The following is a 21,270-nucleotide window of genomic DNA, read 5'->3' as shown; positions in this document are numbered from 1 at the left end:
AGAATTGGAGCTTGATGAGCGAAGCTTTACATCCTTGTTCTGCGAAATAGCAAAGGAGACTAATTGAGCAATTTTCAGTAGTGGGTATATCATCTCCACAGAGCAACAAATCATCCACATACTGGAGCAGAACAACTTCTGGGTGCTCGGCTTGCCATGGGTCAAGGATGGTGGCCATGGCCTTTGCAAATTGACTTGGAGAATTTTGTGCCCCTTGGGGCATGACAGTCCAGGTATACTGTTGCATCTCATGGGTGAAAGCAAACAGGTATTGACAGGATGGGTCCAGTGGGACACTGAAAAAGGCATTGGCCAGGTCAATGACTGTGAAAAATGTTGCAGATGGTGGGACTCCAGAGAGCAGAGTATGGGGATTTGGTACAAGAGGGGTGTCCAGGACGGTAGCTTCATTGACAGCACGGAGATCCTGGACCATCCTGTACTTCTCTGGCTCACCTTTTGGAGTTTTCTTTTTCACAGGAAATAATGGGGTGTTGCATTCAGATTTACATTTTACCAGGGCACCCTTTTCTAAGAGTGCCTTGATGTGGATAGAAATGGCAGCAGCCTGTGCTGGTTTTAATGGATATTGTGGCTTTCTTGGTAACTTAGCTCCTGGAATAAGCTTTACCACCACAGGGGGAACATTTAGGTGACCTATGTCCTCTGGGCCTGAGGACCATAACTTGGCGGGCACCTGTGTTTTTAATACCTCTGGGAAATTGGACCTTAATTCTGCTGCTTCCTCACGGGGCTTTTCTAAATGCAGCATCAGAGGCAAGGAGCACAGGGCTGAGGTGTCTGATTCAGATAGAGGTGTAGACATTTCTACCTGCCCGTCTGGGGTGAAGGTGATGGATGCTTGCAGGCGTGAGAGAACATCAGCACCTAACAGGTTAATTGGGCATGTGGAGGATACCACAAAGCGAGCAAGCAGGCTAGAGCCAACTCGTAGTGGAGTTGTTAAAGGGCTATGTCTTGGCTGGCCATCCACTCCAACACAAGAGACATCAATATTTGACAGGAAGGATGGATCTGGCAGGTCTTGTTCTCGCAGAACACTACGGGCTGCACCTGTGTCAACTAGAAATGTGGTAGGGTGGCCTTCAATGGGCAAAGTCACTGTGGCAAGTGGCCCCCCCTTATCCCCTGTAGACACTGCCATGACAGGGGTTACGGACACAGGCTTGCCAACTTCCTATTCATCGGGTTCCTCAACTATTGGAACCTGTTTGGTGGCTTTGGGAGCCGGGGCAGGCTTGGATGGCTTTCTGGGCTCCCTTGGCTCCTTTTTTGGTTCTGGACAGTCACTTCTAAAGTGCCCCTTTGCTCCACAATTAAAGCAATGTCCCCCCTCCTCCGGTCTGGTACCTCTTGGGACTGGAGTGGAGCGGGATACCATGAGAGGAGCTGAAGTGGGTCTTCTTGGGGTCTGAGCAGATTCCAAACCTCTAGCAACTAAAAGCAGGGTATCCAGGGGAACAACCTTATATTCAGGGCGTGCAGCAATGATTCCTTTGCGTATAGAGTCTTTAACACCTTGGACAAACGCACCTGACAGCATTTGTGAATGAATCTTGTCAGTAAGATCAAACCCCAAATCTGTAAACATTTGATACAGTCTTGCATGAAACCTTTCCACTGATTCTCCTTTATCTTGTATAACATCAGTAAGGCCAGCAGCCTGATCTGCAAGTTTGTCCTTAGCCCATTCTCTTAATTGGGTGCAAAAGGTTACCCCGGAGGGGTAATCAACATCACTGGAAAGCAGATCTGTACTGAGGTGACGGGCCATGCTTGGCCAATATGCATCCCCTGCTTTAATAGCACAAATGCTGAGTAGATCACGCCATGCGGCGGAATAAGTCTTTTGAATTTGAACTATCCCTCGGTAAAAGGGCATAGGCTGCTTTTCTTGGTCAGGGAGTGATTTCATTAGAGCACTAGCTTGAGTGGGGTTGAAAGCAACATACTTAGGAGGGGCCCGTTCTCCCCGACCCTTGTGGCCGAAGGGGTCTTCGATAGAACGATGAGCTGAGGCTCCCGCAGCAACCTCCGATGAGACATGGGATACCCTGTCCTCTTCTTCGTCATCGAATTCTATGATATTGGCTCTCTTACGTGGTGCAGGGCCCGCGTGAGGTGAAAGGATCGGGGGATGGGAAAGAGCCCCAGATGCAGGGGTGGCTAGTGAGTCATAACCTGGGGACAGGTAGTCACCGGGGATTACCGGCATCAGGGCTGAACTGGGGGCCGCCATATTGGAGGCGGGAAAAGGAGTTGCATTAGGATTAAGGGAAGAAGTGGCGGCCATGTTTGATATGGGCACTTCCGGGGCAGACTGAGCCGGACTGGGCATGACCGGAACCTGGGGAGTGGCTTGGGGAAAGGGAGGGTAACCGGGGTAGGGCAGGGCCATGGGATATGGGAAGGGGTAGGGCCAGGCAGGGGAGGGCAGTAGAGTAGGGTGGGTAGGTACATTTAAGGAGGTAGGGTATTGGACTGGGGTGGAGCCGGTTATGGGAGGAGACAGGACGGGATTGGTAGGGATGGGTGCAGAAGGAGGAGTCGGAGTAAGGGAGGGAGGGGTAGTTAGTTGGGTGGCTGCTGATGGGAGGGGATTAGCTACGGAGAGGGATTGCAGGGAGGAAATGGCAGATGAAATGTTAGGATTAGGCATGGAAGGTAGCGTGGGGATGGATGAGGATGATGGGACTGTTAGAGACGGGGAAGGGGTAAAGAAAGATCCATCAGAATTCAGGACCGGGCAGACAGGGGAGGTGATGGGATGGGATTCGGGAGGATTTGGAGAGGGGAACATAGTCAGCTGGCTATCACCTATTGCTGACTGAACCTTGGGGATAGACATCCCCTGGGCGCCATTTTGGGGCGCTGGCTGAGGGTAAACCCCAGCAACACAATTCTTATGATACACAAACAATTTCACACCTTTGTGATTTATCTCTTCCTCAACTCAACCTTCTAACTGAATAGCCCTCGCTACTCTGTACCATGCTTCAGCAGTCTTTAATAAATCATTATCTGTAAGCTTGCCTTTCATTTCTGCCAGTAACTTGCGCCAACTTTCTGGTTGCAATCTTCCACATGTCGGTACAGCAATTTTACATACTTTTGCAATCTTTTCAACACCTTTAACCATCTCCTCACCCTCTCTGTTTTCTACCAAATCACATGCTAACCAGCCCTTACTGGGCTTACCTAAATCCTGTCCCATAGTCCCTTTACCCCTATACCAGCGTCCTAGATATAGAGAGAGAGAGAGAAAATTGAACAGGAACGTCTACAATGCTCGACTGCCACCCGAGAACCGTGGGACTTTCTCAGGTGCGTCTTCCCAAAACGTAGACTAGTCACTGAATCCGCCTACCCGGGGTGGTAGACACGGATTGGAGCGAGGTGAGAAGTGTGTGACCAATCACTTCTCTTTTAAGAGAAATGGGAGTGGATAGTATAATAATATAGGAAGTGTAGAAAAGATGAAAGGCAAGGAAAATCCTTAGAGACAGACACAGGAGTTCATGAGACTCCTAATTAAACAGACAACACAACAATACAATTGAAATACAGTGCATGCATCACAGTTCAAATGAAATCAACAATAATCCCTTTCCTTTACTCGTGTGCTTACTCCAAAGTCACCTCCCTCAACCCCGTAGTGTCTCCGCTCGGAGAACGACTTTCATAAGTCTCACTACCAGCGGCCACGGAAAACAACTGACACCGGTCCGAATTCCGTCAGCCTCCCTCTACTCAGCAGTCCACAAGAATGTGGCCACCTCTATCCTCACTCCCGTAGTGCCCCTATAAAACCCACTTATAAGTCTCACTACCACGTGATGCGGAAAACAAGCAAGGCCTACTTGAATCCCCCCAGGAAACAGAGTCCCCTGCCACAAGACTAAGTCCCCTACCACAAATAAACAGAAAACTGGAATTCCACCAACCCTAGCGCTCGGGGTTGTGGTTACCAAAAGAAAACTGGAATCCCCCCAGCCGAAGCTGAGGTTTACCAAAACTGGAATCCCCCCAGCCTCAGTACTCGGGGCAGTGGTTACCAAACTTGGAATTCCACTAGCCCCAGCACTCGAAGCTGTGGGTTACCACGTGCACAATGAGGCTAGCTGGGCTCTCAAAGTGTCACAAGAAGGATCACAGGAAATTATGAGTCTACACAAAATCCACAGTTCCAACAATCCCCTTTTTCCTTACAGCCACAGCCACGAGGCTCCTAAAAGAGGTAAACAGGCAAAGAAGACCCCCAGGAACGCATCCACAGGTCAACCCCCCCTTTTCCCTACAACCACAGCACCGTGGTTCCTAAAAGGAGTAAAACAGGCAACAGAAGACCCCCAGGAACGCATCCACAGGTCCACCCCCCTTTATCCCAAAAGGGGTAAAATACAAACAGATAGACAGACAAACTGAAGACCCAGGCAAGTCCCCTCAGGTCCACCCCCCTTTATCCCAAAAAGGGGAAAACAAGCAAAACAGAGAACCCCAGGCAAATCCCCTGCAGGTCCACCCCCCTTTATCTCAAAATGGGGAAACAGGCAAACAATTCAAACACACCCAGGCAACAGATAGACTAAAATGCAGGTAAACAAATGAGTAACGAGACACCGGGCAAGATATTACCTGTCTTTGATGTCCTCCCAGGAAGCAGTCACAGACACGTGGACGGGTCAATCAAAGGGGCCGGAACATACCGGTGGCTCTGCAGAAGTCTCTACCGTGTACCTGGAGGTGATCAATCTCCTTTCCTTCCCCCTGGATTCCTCCGTCCACCCTTGTCTTCCTTAGGACGGCTCACCGGCCGGACATAGCCCGATGCCCCACGTTGGGCGCCAAGTTGTTATGGTACTTTTTAGCAGTAAACCAAAATGTTTAAATGTCTATCTGTTCCTGTCCAATTTAATAAAATTGAATTGCGTATATACGCTGAAGTAATTAAGTCTGACACACAAGGTTCAGGTTAAAATAACTTCGAGAAAATTTATTGGCAAGTGGTTAAAAAGCGGGCGCGCAGGCCCTTTTAAGAGGCATTTTACGTCATCATTGATTATTAGAATATCAGCAAATAAACATCATTAATTGGATTAATTGTTAAGTGTCGGGATTAGTGTCCTCCTATCAATATTATTAATTGGCTCAAAAACTAAGTGGTTAGTCCCGTGCCCACCCACCAAGAGGTGGGATTGTTCTGGACACGGGTGGGGATAAGGGGGTCTTGAGCGTCATTTTACACGGTCGGTGATCTCAGGCCTCGTGGCCAGGTGCAAGGTCTCTTATGAATAGAACATTTCATTACTACTGTGTTCTCATGGCCTTCAAATTATACTATGTTGCAAGTTAAGGAAAAGTCAGCAATTCCTGTGTTAATCATGTCTTTATAGAAAATACAGTCTTTGTCTATTGTATTAGATGTGCTGGGAAATTCTGTCATGTAAGGTAGTTTTAAAATGAACAAGTTAGGTTATGAGGACAAAATGGAGGATTGAAGAAGTCAAGTTAGGAGGACAAAATGGAGGATTGTCACAGTATAAAGTTAAAATGGAGTTAGTACAATAATTCAATACAAGTACAATAAGGATTTTTTTAATAATCCCACATCATATTGTACATTTATTTATGTGTGTTTTTTGTATGTTTATTTATGTGTGTGTTTATTGTATATTTATTAATGTATGTTCTATATATTGTACATTTATTTATGTGTGTGTTTTTTGTATGTTTATTTATGTGTGCGTTTATTGTATATTTATTAATGTATGTTCTATATATTGTACATTTATTTATGTGTGTGTTAGCTAGAAAGAAGTCCATTTAGGTCGAAACGTTTCCGACTGTTGCGTTTCTTTAAACTTTGCCTCATCAATATCCTGGAGTGTCTGGATCTTTTTGCTTATACCTAAATATATCATCTTTATGAAATACTTATTGACCATGTTGGAATTTTGCTGAAATGTTAACCCATTTAAAAAGTATACTACCTCAAAGTAGTCCCTACTATTTAGATTTTTTCTTACACTTGACATAAAGACCTTTGTCAGGCTCTGTCTGTTTAGAGATTCTTCTTAGACCTCAGTGTTGTACTCCCCCTCTTTTGTCTGCTCCCTCACCCACTGCACTACCAGGGGAGCAGTCCCCATCATGGTTCATGGTTGATTATATATTTCCTACCTGTTCTATGTTACATTTTGTATTTATTGTGTATTAATATTGTTTTTGTATTTTATTGTACCCTAATTGTAACAATGCAATGATTTGTGGACCCAGGACATACTTGAAAACGAGAGAAATCTCAATGTATCTTTCCTGGTAAAATATTTTATAAATAAATATTTTATAAATAAATAAATTATGCAAAGATCCCAGACAGTGAAAGAGCTGCTTTAATAAAAGACCACAAGTATTCGACCAACACTTGCACTGTTTTATTAAAGGTCGAACAAGTAATAGCAGATGTAAGGTAGTAAAAACACATCTTGCAGAGGAGACGTTCAGACTAATACAGAACAATCCATTACAACAATGTCTCCACTGGTGTGACCTTAACTTATTTTCCTCTTGTCATACTTTTATTTTCCAGACACAGTATCCGCTGGAGATGGCAAGTTTGTTATCGCAGAGAGAGGACGTCGCAGTGGTCGTAATTTACAAGATATGGGAATCTTTACCAGGCAAACAATGGCTCATGTGAAGGATCGTAAAACAGGTACTCCACCTGCGCACTATAAAATATCTCGAAAGATACATTTATTCAATGCTGAATTATTGGTAGTTTGGGGCCAGGGAGGTACCAATGTGCCTGATTTTACTAAAGTTTAGAAAATATGTTATTATGTACTCTGATAAATTACTATGGTAACAGCGAATAGCATTGCTAGAAACAGGTTATTTCTCCCACAAATATATGCATGCATATCTGAATATATCTCAATAAAGCAGATATTTTGGAATTTTATTAATAAGTATTACTCTCCCTAGATACATGACCGTGATATCTCGATTGGCTAGTTTAATCTCTTGCTGCTTAAATGATTCTACAAATCTAAACACATGGTTATTATCTGGTCATGTGTAATGTATTAATATTTAGGGATGTTTCTCTTTATAAAATAGGCATGATACCCAAGTATTTTTTTTTGAGTTATCTGTTGCTAAGTTCACCATCAGGACATGAATGCCTATGTTGTATTCTGGGGTTCACACCTGTGCTAGGGTATACAAGGGGTTTCATGCTGTGCTGTCTGTTTGGGAAGATATCTCCCCAAAATGTTTCACATGAAGGAGCCATACTGACCTGGCCCATTGAATGGCAGCAGTGAGCAGGGACGAAGTGACCCGTGTGAGGATTGAGCTATGGGACTGCTACAGGAAGCTCCCACTGAACCCCAGAGACTGTACAAATGCCACCCTCCTGCTACTAAACCACCTCCTCAACCAAAAATGTATGTTCATAGGAGGGTGGCTAAGAGTAGGGATTTGTGTCAGTTTGTGGGTCAGTGTGTGACTGTGCGTGTCTCTGTGTCAGAGAGTGTGTGTTTTTATTCATGTATGAGAGTGTGTGTATCTGAGTGTGTGTATGTTTGAGTGTGTTCGTCTAAGAGTGTGCGTGCATCTGACTGTCTGTGTCCAAGAGTATGAGTGTGTGCATATTTCTGGGTTTGTGCAACTTTGTGTATCCAAGTGTGTGTGGGACTGAGTGCATTTGTGTCTATTTGTGCATGGCAGTATACCTAGCAGGGTATACTCTGTAGGTCTGGCCCTTTGTAAGTGTCTGGAATGTGGTTTTGTGTGGTTTTCTGCAAATGCGTATTAGTGCGTGTTTGTACATATTTTTTAGAATAAGGCCCCACACTTTCAGATGCAAACGCTCTCTGTTTTCACTCCTCGACAAAGTCCAAATTTTGACAAGGCCAGTCTTATGGCTGAGCAGATTATACTTTTATCAGATTTATGTTTTTTGATGTGTGAGTGTACCTGCTGTGGTCATTGTGGGGCATAGAAAGAAATGTTGAAATATTAACTAGTAAACTGGTGAGTCAGGCAACCCTGATGCTTTCAGACTCGTTTATGTAATATGGTCAGCTTGAAACTTAAAGTCATCCGTATACATTGCTTAACGCGGCATGGTCATCCCCCCTGAAAAATTTGTATTTCATAAAGATACAATCTGTATGAAATGCTCATTATGACTGTTTTGTAATTTGTCAATTTGTCAATCCTGATAGCCGTCTCTAGTGACGACTGCAGGGAATTGGTGGTGTCTAAGGAGGATACCGCAGTCTCCTCAATAGACCCCAATACTGTATTCTCACGCATGTACTCTCTATACTAGAGCTCCAGCAGAGATCTCACCAACGAGGGATTTTGCGAATACAGCAAAGTACCCAAACGGTGACAGTGCCACTTTAAGTAATTCTCACTTTCATTGTGCCACAGGGGGGGAACTATAAGTTAGTTTCGCACCAAAACCTAGCTCCAGTGGTAGCGGAAATCTTGTCTGTTCCGTTTAAACCATCTCTCTCTTTTACTGACTGTCAGCCTATTCTGTATATCTGTAAAATAATGGTTTTTCATAAGTTCTAAGATATTTTATACTATTTTATGCTAGGGTCCAGTGCATTTGTCAGCCAAGGGAAGCAGCTTCTCTTCTACTGAACATCACATGCAATTAGATACCTTATTGATAATCGAGAGCAGTATTTATAAACTGTATAATGTGAAAACGTGAAATATAGTAAAATCAAATTGTCATTTTTCATTTAATAATTTGCATTTCAATTATCATTGAGTTAAAAAGCTATTTTTTATCTAACTTTAGCTTGCATATGTTCTAGCCAATCTAGCGTTGGTAACTGATTGATAGTGTTTATTGACTTTTGGTCATTTTATATTATACAAACCATTTTTCTGTTGGTAGTAAAGGCTGAGCCTGTAACATTGTTGTCTTAGAAACAGCCCGATTCCATGAATTCATTGGTAATCTTGCAAGTGCAGCCACATTATTAATGGCTCATCGGCAGCTTATAACGTGTCAATAAATATCGCATATGTGATTGTAAATTGTGATTTTCTTTTTATTGTGTGTTTATAATTTAGGTTCAGTTAATTAACATAATGCAAATTAGGTTTGTCTTTTTCTCCGGTCCCCTCGTCAAACTTGCACTGTCACTTCAAGAGCTGTTACAGAGCTTGCATTTTAATTTTATAATAAAAAAAAAGTTAGCAATCGAACTTAAAATGAATGTTAGGTTACTCTCAGGGGACAATAAAGTTTTGTCTAGAAAGTGGTGTAACAAAATTGCAAACAACAAGAGTTCCGGGCTGCCTAATGCCAATTTTGTGCATATTGGATTTCAGACATCTGCATACACAGCAAACTCTCCCCCCTTTCCCCCCCCCCCCCCACACACACTGTCTCCTGTGCTGCCCTGTCTCTCCTCAGCCTGTCTTCACACTGGCAGCTCCTCTTTACGTCAGCAGAGGCAGAGGAGGATCAGGCTGAGGAGAGAACTTTGTCTTGGCACTGCAAATGGAATAGTTTAAGGGGAAAGATAGGAAGGGTTTTCTTCCTGGATAGTAAGAGTTACTCTTGGTTGTAGTATAGACAAACTGTCACATTTCTGAAAGTTCCTCAGTCCCACTATTGCAGCTTTCCTGGCGTGAGAGAGCTGCAGAGGTAAGTATAAAACACACTTAACTCTACAGAACTAGCTCCAGTAGCACTCAGGCGTTAAATGTCATACCAAATGGATGTGTACTTTGTCTTTTCTTTGAGAGTGTGCGATTTGAACAAATGCACGCTCACAGCTCCATGGCCATAGGGATAAATTAATTTACATGATATTTTCTACTTTTCTGCTAGACATTCAGCTTGAATTAAAAAATAACCTTTAGTTAGCTATCAGGTTGTGATAAACCCCACTTGTGACAGCTCCCCTTTAAACTACAAAGTGTTGTTGATCAATTGGTTTCTGTATAGGAGATTTGCCAAGCAAGAGCTTTCATTTGCACTTCTTCAAATGAAATCAGATTGATGATTCTTCAGATCACTGATTCATTATTTATTCAGTCTATTGTCATCCTGTACTTTATGTATCTATTTATTTATTTATTCATTTACTTTCTTTGTAAGCCCTTGAAGAAATTCCTAGGTTAATTTTAGTGCTTGAAACAGACTTTTAGGGGAGATTTATCAAGGCAAGAACAGGTGCTATTCTGTGTTATCACCAATGTGCTAAGCATTTAGCACATTGCATTCAGCATAGCACCAAGTGTCTTGATAAATATAGCCCTTAATGGTTAATTTTTGTTTTGTATTTTTCGCAGGGTTATTCACTGAACTCCAATTCTTTGTGAATTTAATTTGAATGCAAAAGCAGAAAATGGCAAAAATAGCTTCTTTTTTTTTTTTTTAAATTCTACAACTAAGCCATAGTCCAAACTTGGCCACTTTTCCGCAGTGTTGCTGAAAATGGAATTTACACATAGCTTCTTAATGCCATGATTACTATAGTAAATTATACAGGTTATGGTGCTCACCGTGTCCCATTTATATACTTTATGAAATATTGATTAATGGAAGATTTCAAGACTTTTCACACTGTTTCAGGAGGTACTTTTTTATAATTCTTTATTTTCAAGATACTTTGATGTAACACAAGTAGTATGAGCGGTAGGCATATGGTTAAAGCATATGAGTTACTTATAAACAGTGAGTGAATCAACAATCTAAAAACATGCATTGCAGTAGTGATTAAAGGCATCAATTTTTCTTTTTAATCCAGGTATTTGACATTTGTTTGGGGACAATGGGAATGAGTTAGCTCGGGTATGAGCCTCAATAAAGTTATCAAGCTGGTCGTGGTCCCTGAGCGTGGAACCTATGACGTGTTCCCTAAGATGATTCAGGCATATATGTGGAGGCACGGACTAAGGGTACAGTGTCATAAATGAGATATCATGCTGGCACCAGGCTAAGGAGGTGGGTGCATATCGCGCTAGCTGTGTGCTTATGTGCTCCAGATAATTAGTGGGCATATTAGGGGGATATGAATCCATGCTGAGAACCCCTGACCAGGGCGGGTGGGGGAGGAGGTGGTTTGCCATATGGTGAGAGCTACGCATGTGCCAGCCTAATCAGCCCTCGCTTTTGCAGGACTCGTGCCTGTGAGGGTAGTGTGAGGTGTTGCAAGCGGTGAACAAAATGCAAAATACAAAGTGAAAACAACTATGAACATAAACTAAGTCAGGGCTTTTCTTAGGGGGTGTCCCACATAAAAGTTCCCCATGCAGTCATGGTATCGCAGGCTGTGAGCCCATAACTCTTGGGACAAAGGGTGTTATTGAAGCGGGGTCCCAGAAGAACACTATGGGACAGGAGAGGGGGCGAGAACACTATGGGACAGAGGGGGGGGAGAACACTATGGGATGGGAAAAAAAACACTGGGACAGGGGAGGGGAGAAAAGAACACTAAACTATGGAACTGGAGAGGAGGGGGGGAAAGAACACTAAAAAAGAGGGAGGGGAGAGGAACACTAGAGGGGGGAGAGAGGAACATTAAGCGGGGGGGGGGAAGTCACAGCTAATGAGCCATTCACTCCCCAGCTGCAGGCAATTTGTGCGGTTCTCAACTGTGTCGTGACGGGTCCAAAGGATTTGCGTATCAGGAAGGTGGCCTTCGTGAGATCCTGGTAGAATGTTAGAGTTGAGTTCTCAAAGGTGAGAGGTGCATTGCTTTAAAGCGCCGACATGATTTGGAGTTTACCCGGCAGGGTGATACATCTGAGAATGACGTCCTGTATCATAGAGGTCGTGAGGTGAGTAGGGCTTGGATGACGATATACACTGTCAATATTAATTTTCTTGGCCTCTGTATGAGGCAGGATAGTAACCAGCATTCTTCTGATGTAGTGTGGCAGTTCTTCCGCAGTGACCGCTGAGGGAATGCCCCTTATCTTAATATGCGTGTGTCTCTGACGGTCTTCGAGCGTCGTGAGTCTGAGTGACAGAGTTTGGTTCTGAGCTTGGAGCACTTGCATGGAGTTATCCACATTGGTTAGCTGATTTTGTACTGCCGTCATGTCTTCCTCAGTAACTCTAACTCTCTCTGTGACCACCGGTACCTCAGTTTTAAGAAGCGCGGAGTCTGCCGCCAGTAGTTTATCGATGTTCGCCAATAGAAGTGTTAAGTCCCGTTTAGTGGTAGGCGCGGAGTCGTCAGACAGCTCTCGTGGCTCAGCTGGAGGGATTGGTGAGTGCTGCGAGCCTTCTGGCCTGTTGCAGCATCTCTGTTCCCGGCATGAAAAATCTTCCAGGGGGAGCGTGGCCCGAATGCTGATGTCGACGGCTGTTTAACTCCGGAGCTCCGACCCGCGTAGCGTAAAAAGGCGCACTAACTGCAGCAAATGCTCTCCTAATGGGGCGCACTAAACTCCTGGAAACCCACCAAACACCCAGGAGGCAACAGAAAACCCCGCAGAGCAGCTCCCTGGACGGGTACCTCCAAATGCCGAGAAGGCGGCATAGTGACACGCAGGGCCCAAAGATGGCCGACGGACCGACCACGCCGCCGGAGACGGAGTCACAAGCACTATCCCTAGCGGACATCAGGGCAGATATTAGAGCCCTAATTAGCACTATGGTCACGAAAGCAGACCTGAAGAATACATCCGACACGGTCCATGAGGCAATTCCGAGCGGAAGTTGCGATGCTTGGGAATGACATTGCAGCGCAAGGCACCCGCATCCAGGCACTGGAGGTCGCAGAACAAACGATGACTGGCCGCATAGAAGCTAATAACCTGGCTATCAACCGACAAGGTACCATTCTTCTACACCTCAGAAGGCAGACAGAGGATCTGGATAATAGAGGACGTCGATCTAATATCAGAGTGCGCAACCTCCCTGAGCCACATAACGAGGAAAACGTGGAGGCCACACTTACCGCATTATTTAGAGAAATGCTGGGCCCAGACGCACCGCCCAATATCAGATTTGACAGAGCCCACAGGGCAACACGACCAAGAAACATTGACATCTCGCCCAGAGACATTATATGTTGCCTACACAAATTTAAAGTGAAAGAACTTATTATGTCTGTTCCAGGGAGCTGAGGTAGCCCTATACCAGGACTTGTCGCCTCTCACACTATAGGCTCGCAGGGCCATAAGGCCGATAACACAACTCTTAAGAAGCCGAAATATACCATATAAATGGGGATTCCCCTTTAGTCTGCTAGCCCGATATGAAAACGAATGGGTACCCATGAACTGGCCGGATGAGGTACCGGTATTCCTGAGGAGACTAGGCCTGCCGCATACGGAGGTGGCCGACTGGATCCTGGGACCGCTTGAACAACGACCTGGCTCCATAGCGCAAAGAGCCGCTCGAAGACACCAGCACACAGGCCTCGAAACCCGGCCCAACACGCCAAATGAGCGAGACACCGGCCCAATAGGCCAATGAGAGACCCTCCTTGATTGGCAGTGAGGGGACACCGACGGACGAACACCTAGGGACGATAGCCACAAGACCCACTCAGATAAGTACTTTTACCCCATTTTGACATGCACTGACTGACTACTTAAGGTTCTAGACTCATCCCTTCCGAGACTCACCGCACCACGGGGCACGACATGCGACAGACACGATCAGCTCACCACTGACTGCAAACTTAGCCAACACGTCCCAGACACAGCACAGACCACATGCTGAGAGACCGGCATCACCGCCCCTGGGGAATGTAAGCCAAGACCCGCTGAACAGGTATTGGGGAGGGGGGTTAAGGGTGAAGGGGGACAATGCAGACCTCTGTGGAACAGAAGAACCACACAACCCGGTGGGAGGGCATTACCCATTGCCACCAGCCTAGCTGGACTGCTGGGAGAGGATGTGGTCGAGAGAACCGGACACATTGGCAGGCCAACAGAAGAAGCGGGGGGGAGAAATAAGATAGGAGAGAAAAAGAATAACGGGCTGAAGACGTTGAAAGTGAGCGTTAGAAAGGGGAAGGTTATAGAAACAAGGAGGGAGAAATGGGGGAGGGGGGAAAAAGGGAAAAGGGGGGTGGAGGAAAGGGGGGGAGGAAAAAAATGCGTTGAACTGTATATGCATGAAATGCTTCACGAAACCTACACCACACAAGTCCACACAAGGACTAACAAGCACAAAACCCCACACCGTACTGCAAGGGTCACACGATTGTTAGACAGTTACGCTCATAACTAAGACCACTCCCACACTGGTGACCCAAAAGATACCCACCCGCCTGCCACGTACTGGCACAAACCCCGCAGAAGACAAGACTGAATAAGGAAACCTAAAGGCACTGACTGTCCCTGACATCTGACCTCAACACCGTACACCCGCAGGTAGAAGACAAGGCGAGGTGAAAGACTAGGTGTCCCTGACTGCCGAGAGAGGGGGACCGCACCGACACGACATAAGAGACTAATGTAACGGACCCCAGACGGAGAGCATACGTTAGCACATAACCCCGACTGCAAAGTGCACAACTATAGGTACACACCCAGCGAACCAGGAGCCCAGTTGACCACCACGAGACACACTCACATCAACAATCCACGACCTGAACTAGACCCGAGTATACCAGGACTACTGAGGTAACCACGGCTCCAGCCGCTCCGGTAACTACCGTGCAGTGGTACGGCCTTGGACATCCACCCAGTTACACGGGACTCTACCTAGGGAGAGACAAGACCACACACCAATTGAGGGGACACACACCCACCCTCACCAACACACACCACGACAACAAAAAACAAGACACATAACTCCACCCGCGAACAAGACAACACACCACATTACTCTGCTCCCCTCTGGGTTACCAAACAGCTACTGCGATCTATCACATAACGCGCCTGCACCTGTTGTCCCACCCCCGTACTTGCCCACCCGCGCTGCTAGTGGTCTGGCGGGCTCAGGTCCCCGGCCTGCAGGGAGGGAAAACGACATAGCACTTTCCCGAGGCAAGCATACCATCCGAAATGGCTTACTCCCCGGCACCTCTGACCATAATAACACAAAACTGCAGGGGACTTAATGCCCCAGAAAAGAGGACTCACCTGTTGAGAGACCTCAAGAGACAACATGTCTCAATTGCTCTCCTACAGGAAACCCACCTGAGGGCAGAAGCGAACTCACTACTTAAAAACCGACACTACCCACTGAACTTCTATAGCAACCATCCCACGATGAGGAAAACAGGAACAGCTATCCTGATTGCTGCCAGCCTCCACTTTGCGGCTACAGATCAACTAGTGGACGTCGATGGAAGGTTCCTCTTTGTAAAAGGGGATATAGCCGGGAAAACCTACACAATAGCAAACATCTACGCCCCCAACTCGGGACAAGCCAGCTTTATTTGCAGAACACTGATGAAGCTGGCCAAATTCTCAGAGGGAGTCCTGATATTGGGAGGGGACTTAAATGTCCCACTAGACCCCCTGGCAGACACATCAATGGGACGAAGTAGTATACCAAGCTCGACTATAAAAACCATTCAAAAATCCCTCAGAAACCTCAGGCTAATGGACACATGGCGTGTGTTCCACCCTGTAGAACGGGACTTTACATACTACTCCACACTACACCACCGATACTTCAGAATTGACTACATATGCATACAGCAGGAGAGGCTCACCTATCTCAGGAAGGCTGACATTCAACCCACACCCTGGTCAGACCATAGTGCGGTGAAAGTGGAAATGGAGTCACCCTTGTACCGCCCGACCAGGACAGCTTGGAGACTCAATGATTCCCTTCTTCTAGACCAACCGACGAGAGCGCAAGTTGCTGATCATATCCGTCAGTATTTTGAGGAGAATACCACCGACGACCTGTCAGACATGACTGTCTGGGAAGCGCACAAAAGCGTCCTGAGGGGGCATCTAATATGAATGGAAACACAGAAGAAAAAGGAAGCTGGAGAACAACTAAGAGACCTCACCCAGCAGATAGCAGACCTGGAACAGAGGCATAAAAGGACTCAACAAGACCAGACATATAGGGACCTAATCACGAAAAAAAGACAGCTAACAGAGATAATAGAACGCAAGCACGCTAGACAGGTACAACGCTCAAAAGCTTTCTTCTACGTGCATGCTAATAAAGGAGGGAAGTTACTCGCCCAAATGCTAAGAGGTCCGCAGAACAAGGCCCAGGTACACACCCTGCGAACCAGACAAGGCAGACTGACGCAATTCCCGGAAGAAATCACGGACTAATTCAGGTCCTTTTTATACAAACTTATACAACACCACTGACATAAATGAAGCCACCGACACCGCACAGAAACAAACAGACACAGCAAGATGCCTGCAGGATTTCAACCCCGACGCCCTCACCCCAGAAGAAGCAGAAATGCTAGACGCACCAATAATTGAAGACTGCAAAGAATGGAAAAACACCCGGCCCAGACGGTTTCCCGGTAGAATACTACAAGAAATTCAGCGATGAACTGATACCGAAACTGGTAGTATCACTAAACAGCCTAAGAGACGGGGCGTCCTTCCACAAAGAATCACTAGCGGCGACGATTATGGTGATCCCAAAACCGGGCAAAAACACAGAACAGGTGGGGAACTACCGCCCGATATCGATCATCAATACGGACGTAAAACTTTTCTCAAAGATACTATCATCCTGACTACAGACATATATGCCAAGACTGGTCATCCCGGGCAGAGAGGCCAGAGACAGCACCCTCAGGCTCTTTGTGATCCAACACGCAGCAAAACATCTAAAGAAAAAATTACTTCTGCTATCTACAGACGCAGAAAAAGCATTCGATAGAGTGAACTGGCGATTTATGATAGAGACACTACAGAGAACCGGCATCGGAGAGAGGATGCGGAAATGGATCGAAACGCTCTATCATCAACCAAATGCTAATGTCCGAGTGAATGGGGCACTAACCGACAGCTTTAACATCAAGAACGGAACCAAGCAAGGCTTCCCACTCTCGCCGATTCTGTTTGCACTCACCCTGGAACCGTTCCTAGACAAAATACGGAAGAACTCACAGATAATGGGCCTCAAGCACAAAACACAGGAGCACAAAGTCGCCGCCTATGCGGATGATATGCTGTTTTTCTTGGATGAACCCCTGGAGTCGATCCCCCAGCTAATGACAGAATTCCAGACATATGGAAATTTATCGGGGCTCAAACTAAACATACCCAAGTGCGAGATACTAAATGTGACGGTACCAGAGGAGGAATGCGCACAACTGAAACAACAATTCCCATTCCACTGGTGCACAGATCGCATGAAATACCTGGGACTGCAGGTCACCCCCGAAGCGAAGGACCTCTACACACATAACTACGCACCCCTTCTGTCCAACGTCTTAGAGGACCTTAGAATGGCCGCATTAACATGTGCCCTAGATAGGCGAAAAATACAGAGTCAAAATAGGAAGCCAAGGTCAAGGACACCAGAGATACCAAATACGAAATAACAAGCCAAAGTCAGGGAACCAGAAAATCAGAAAAGTCAAATACAAAGCTGGGTCGGTAACGAGAAAATCAAATAACTACTACAAAGTAAGCACTCTCGGGCAGAATAAACCATGACAGGGCAATGATCTCCAGGAGAACAAAAATGTTATTGGACAGCATCATCACCCTGCACCAAATCACACAAAGGGGTGTGACCTGTAAAAGGCAGATGATGTGTCCCAGTAATATGACCTGTCACTTTGATGCTATAAAAAGCCTGCACCTACAGGATCCTGTAATTTCCAAGGACTCCTGTTGGTGGCGCAATGCAGCCAAAATGATTAGGAAATCTTGCCAGAAGACAGATCACTCAGGGGCTGCTCTGCACATGGAGCAACCAAATGTCGTACGGCTTCACTGTGGCCGAGACGGTGTAGGACCGGAGACTTTGTGACTGCTGCGCAGCACCCCCTGGAAGCCGCATGTACCACACAGCATACCGAGGTATGACATTTACGCAGTTCACACATCCTCACAAACATAAATTAACCAAATTGGATCTGCGAATCCAAATAATATGATATGGATGTGTATCGGTTAAAAAAAAAAAAAAAAGGGGGGGGGGGAGAACAAATGGAGACCTGCGTGTCTCACCCCTCCGTCATGCAACCGCCATGTCTGCTTGTTTTATTTGCAGTCAACTTACAATAAAAATTTAATTTACAATAAAAAAATCTTCCACGGAGTGGGTCTGGGTTGAGCGGGCCTTTGCAGTATGGCCCCTATACCCTGTCCCTCCGCCGGGTTTGGGGTTTTTTGAGAGTGCCGACCCATGCCTGGCATATATGCTGGTGAGGCTGGCGGTGTTGAGGCGTGTGGGATCTCGTCACTGTTTGTGGCAATGCCTCCCAGGAGTTCTTCCAGGCCTCGAAGTGTGCGGTAGGCTTCAGGCCTCTGCTTCCTTCAGGATGGCTTTGGCGCCAGCAGGAGGTACTTTTTAATGTGATTTATACATATTGCAAGGGTTTATAGCTTGTGCTAAGGATTCTGTGTTGGCATTCAGGAACATTCAGTGTAAACATACAGGGTTATTCGCTAAAAGTGAACATTCCAAGTGAATTTCAAATGTAAGGTAAACAAAGACGAACTGGAATAATTCTCTGTCAGCCATGCTTTCAGTTTGGCTACTTTGACCTTAAATCTGAAATCCACATTGTTTTAATTTTGAATACATTTAGTAAATTACCCTGATAGTGTTGATGTGAAAATGATTCATACCTTCTATTATAATATTAGACTTCTTTTTGTTTTTACTTTAACATTTATTTATTTTTACATTTGGTCCAGTTATGCTGAACCTGTATTATTTCAGTCCAATTCTATAACAGAAAGCCCACTGGTTATCATTAGGTAAATACATCGAAATAAGTGATTATGTTTCTAGACCTTTGTCTTGGCCCATTACCATCCTTAATAATACATGCCAGATGCTAACGGGGCTGGGAACTACTACTGAAGCAATGATCTAGGCCCATTAATTCAACATTGATGGTTAAATAAAACCAGTATAATGCTTTGACATTGTTAATATTTGATCCAAAGTAAATAATATGTATAGTGAACAAATATAGCCCATAATGTATAAACTGTATCAGACATAGGCAGTGATATGTCTGCACATATGAGAGAGAATCAGCTTAGACCAGTAGTCCCCAAAAGGTAAATCTCCAGTTGTTTCAGAACTACAACTTCAATGATGCTTTGCCATTCTAAAGGATTTCAAGGCATCATGGGAGTTGTAGTTCTAACGTCTACCTTTTAGGCAACCCTGGTTGGAATAGTTACTGTTGTATCTATAAAAACATTGAGATTCTTTATTGGAATATATCTGGGTCTATGAGTTTTAAAACTTTGCCTAATGTCCCTGTCAAGGGCCTGCACTGTAAAGGATTGACATCTGCTGGGTAGCTACACAGTTACAGGTACAAAGCGTCATCCAAGTGGCATATATATTGGAAAAGGATAACATTAGCAGTATCAGTGAGGATATTGGATATTCCTTCTGCTATGCCTGTTTCAGGTTGACCCCTTAGATTATTCTGCGCTTCTGTATCATGGTGATTGGGAGCTGGTTAGCTGCGGAAATGGGGAAAATATCTCCTGCACCCATCTTGTTAATCTCTCTTGGGGGCTGTAAGTCCCAAATCTGATCTACTTAAAAAATATTTTACTTTTTTTTTTTTTTTTTTGGTCCAACAGTAATTGAGGGGATTTTCTTTATTCAACCTGTTAAGAATGTTTATCGGTAGAAATTCAGCATGTAGACATCATGTGAGTTAGAAAGCTGGTGTATGTATGGTTAATTAAGATTTCTCAAACCAATATTTAAACTGCGGCATATGGTTAATTAAGATTTCTCAAACCAATATTTAAACTGCTTAGAATCCTGCTGTGCACTGCCAAGCAGTATTCTAAAATGTTACATTAAAAAAAAAAAGGCTTTGTGTTATCTTGGTCACTGTGACTTGGAAATATAATCAGAATAATATGTTCCTATTGTTTAGATGAGTGGACTTTATTCTTACTGATATTAGGTATTCTAAAATGAATCAATTATTAAACATAGTATTTTTTTCCACTTTGTTATCTAGACTTAATTCGTCAGCAAACAGAAGTATTTTATTAGTCATATTTTTTTATGATTCTAAAGTTATCAGACTCTGGCTAATATTTTATTTTGCAAGTGCAGCTTCCTTGCCAAACATTACTAACAGGGTTTCACAAAACTATGAATAATCTGGAATTCACCAGTGATCTAAAAATTGAATGTTAAAGTAGCAGAACTGGTAAGATTCTCGGGTGTCCGTTATGTGTGTTAGTTGGATATTATTGCAAGTCATAGTTGATTTCTGGGCATTTCACTTTGTAGTAAACATCACTTTTGTTGTCATTTTCTTAGGAATATATTTTTTTTACGTAATATTTATTTAGGACAGCATAAGCTGTAGAAATTGATTTTAGAAAAAAAAAAAAATAGTAGTGTATTGACCAAATCAGAGAACAAAAATATATAACTTTACATTGCATTTGGAATAAATTATGTTTGTAAGTGGAACTTCATTATTATGTCTCTGTATAGAAATGTGTCCAGATGTGTTTTTATAGGCTACAAATAGCTCATGCTCATTTGCACTTGTGTACTTTGTCAAAAGAGCAATATAATATTTACACATTAAAGAAAATATATATGTAACTTTATTACCTAAATTCATAGGTTTGTTTCTTCCTTATGTTACGTAACGTAATGTTCGTTACTGTCAGGAATGGGTAACCCACACACAGAGTATTATTTATTTATTTATTTATTTATAAAATATTTTACCAGGAAAGATACATTGAGATTTCTCTCGTTTTCAAGTATGTCCTGGGTCCACAAATCATTGCATTGTTACAGTTAGTGTACAAAAAAATACAAATACAATATTAATATACAATATATACAAAATTTAACATAGAACAGGTAGGAAATATATAATCAACAATGACAGGTACATTCTGTTTTATAGGGAAACAGTAAACAGAATGAAACAATAATAAGAGAGAAGGTATGTTTACCAGACCTTAGAATGGCCGCGTTAACATGTGCCATAGATAGGCGAAAAATACAGAGTCAAAATAGGAAGCCAAGGTCAAGGGCACCAGGGATACTCAAATACGAAATAACAAGCCAAAGTCAGGGAACCAGAAAATCAGAAAAGTCAAATACAAAGCCGGGTCGGT

The 21,270-nt window shown here is 44.2% G+C and overlaps 1 protein-coding gene across 1 annotated transcript in view; it reads left to right on the top strand.

Moving 5' to 3' along the window:
* PIWIL4 (piwi like RNA-mediated gene silencing 4) overlaps nucleotides 1-21,270 on the top strand; it is a 188,845-nt gene that overhangs the window by 51,691 nt on the left and 115,884 nt on the right. Inside the window, exon 4 of the mRNA XM_063430649.1 lies at nucleotides 6,611-6,736. Within this exon, the coding sequence (XP_063286719.1) occupies nucleotides 6,611-6,736 (126 nt within the window). The remainder of the gene's footprint in view (nucleotides 1-6,610; nucleotides 6,737-21,270) is intronic.

This window comes from Pelobates fuscus, chromosome 1 (genome assembly GCF_036172605.1).
Source record: "Pelobates fuscus isolate aPelFus1 chromosome 1, aPelFus1.pri, whole genome shotgun sequence".
Taxonomy (NCBI): domain Eukaryota; kingdom Metazoa; phylum Chordata; class Amphibia; order Anura; family Pelobatidae; genus Pelobates; species Pelobates fuscus.
This window is presented reverse-complemented; position numbering and strand designations above follow the sequence as displayed.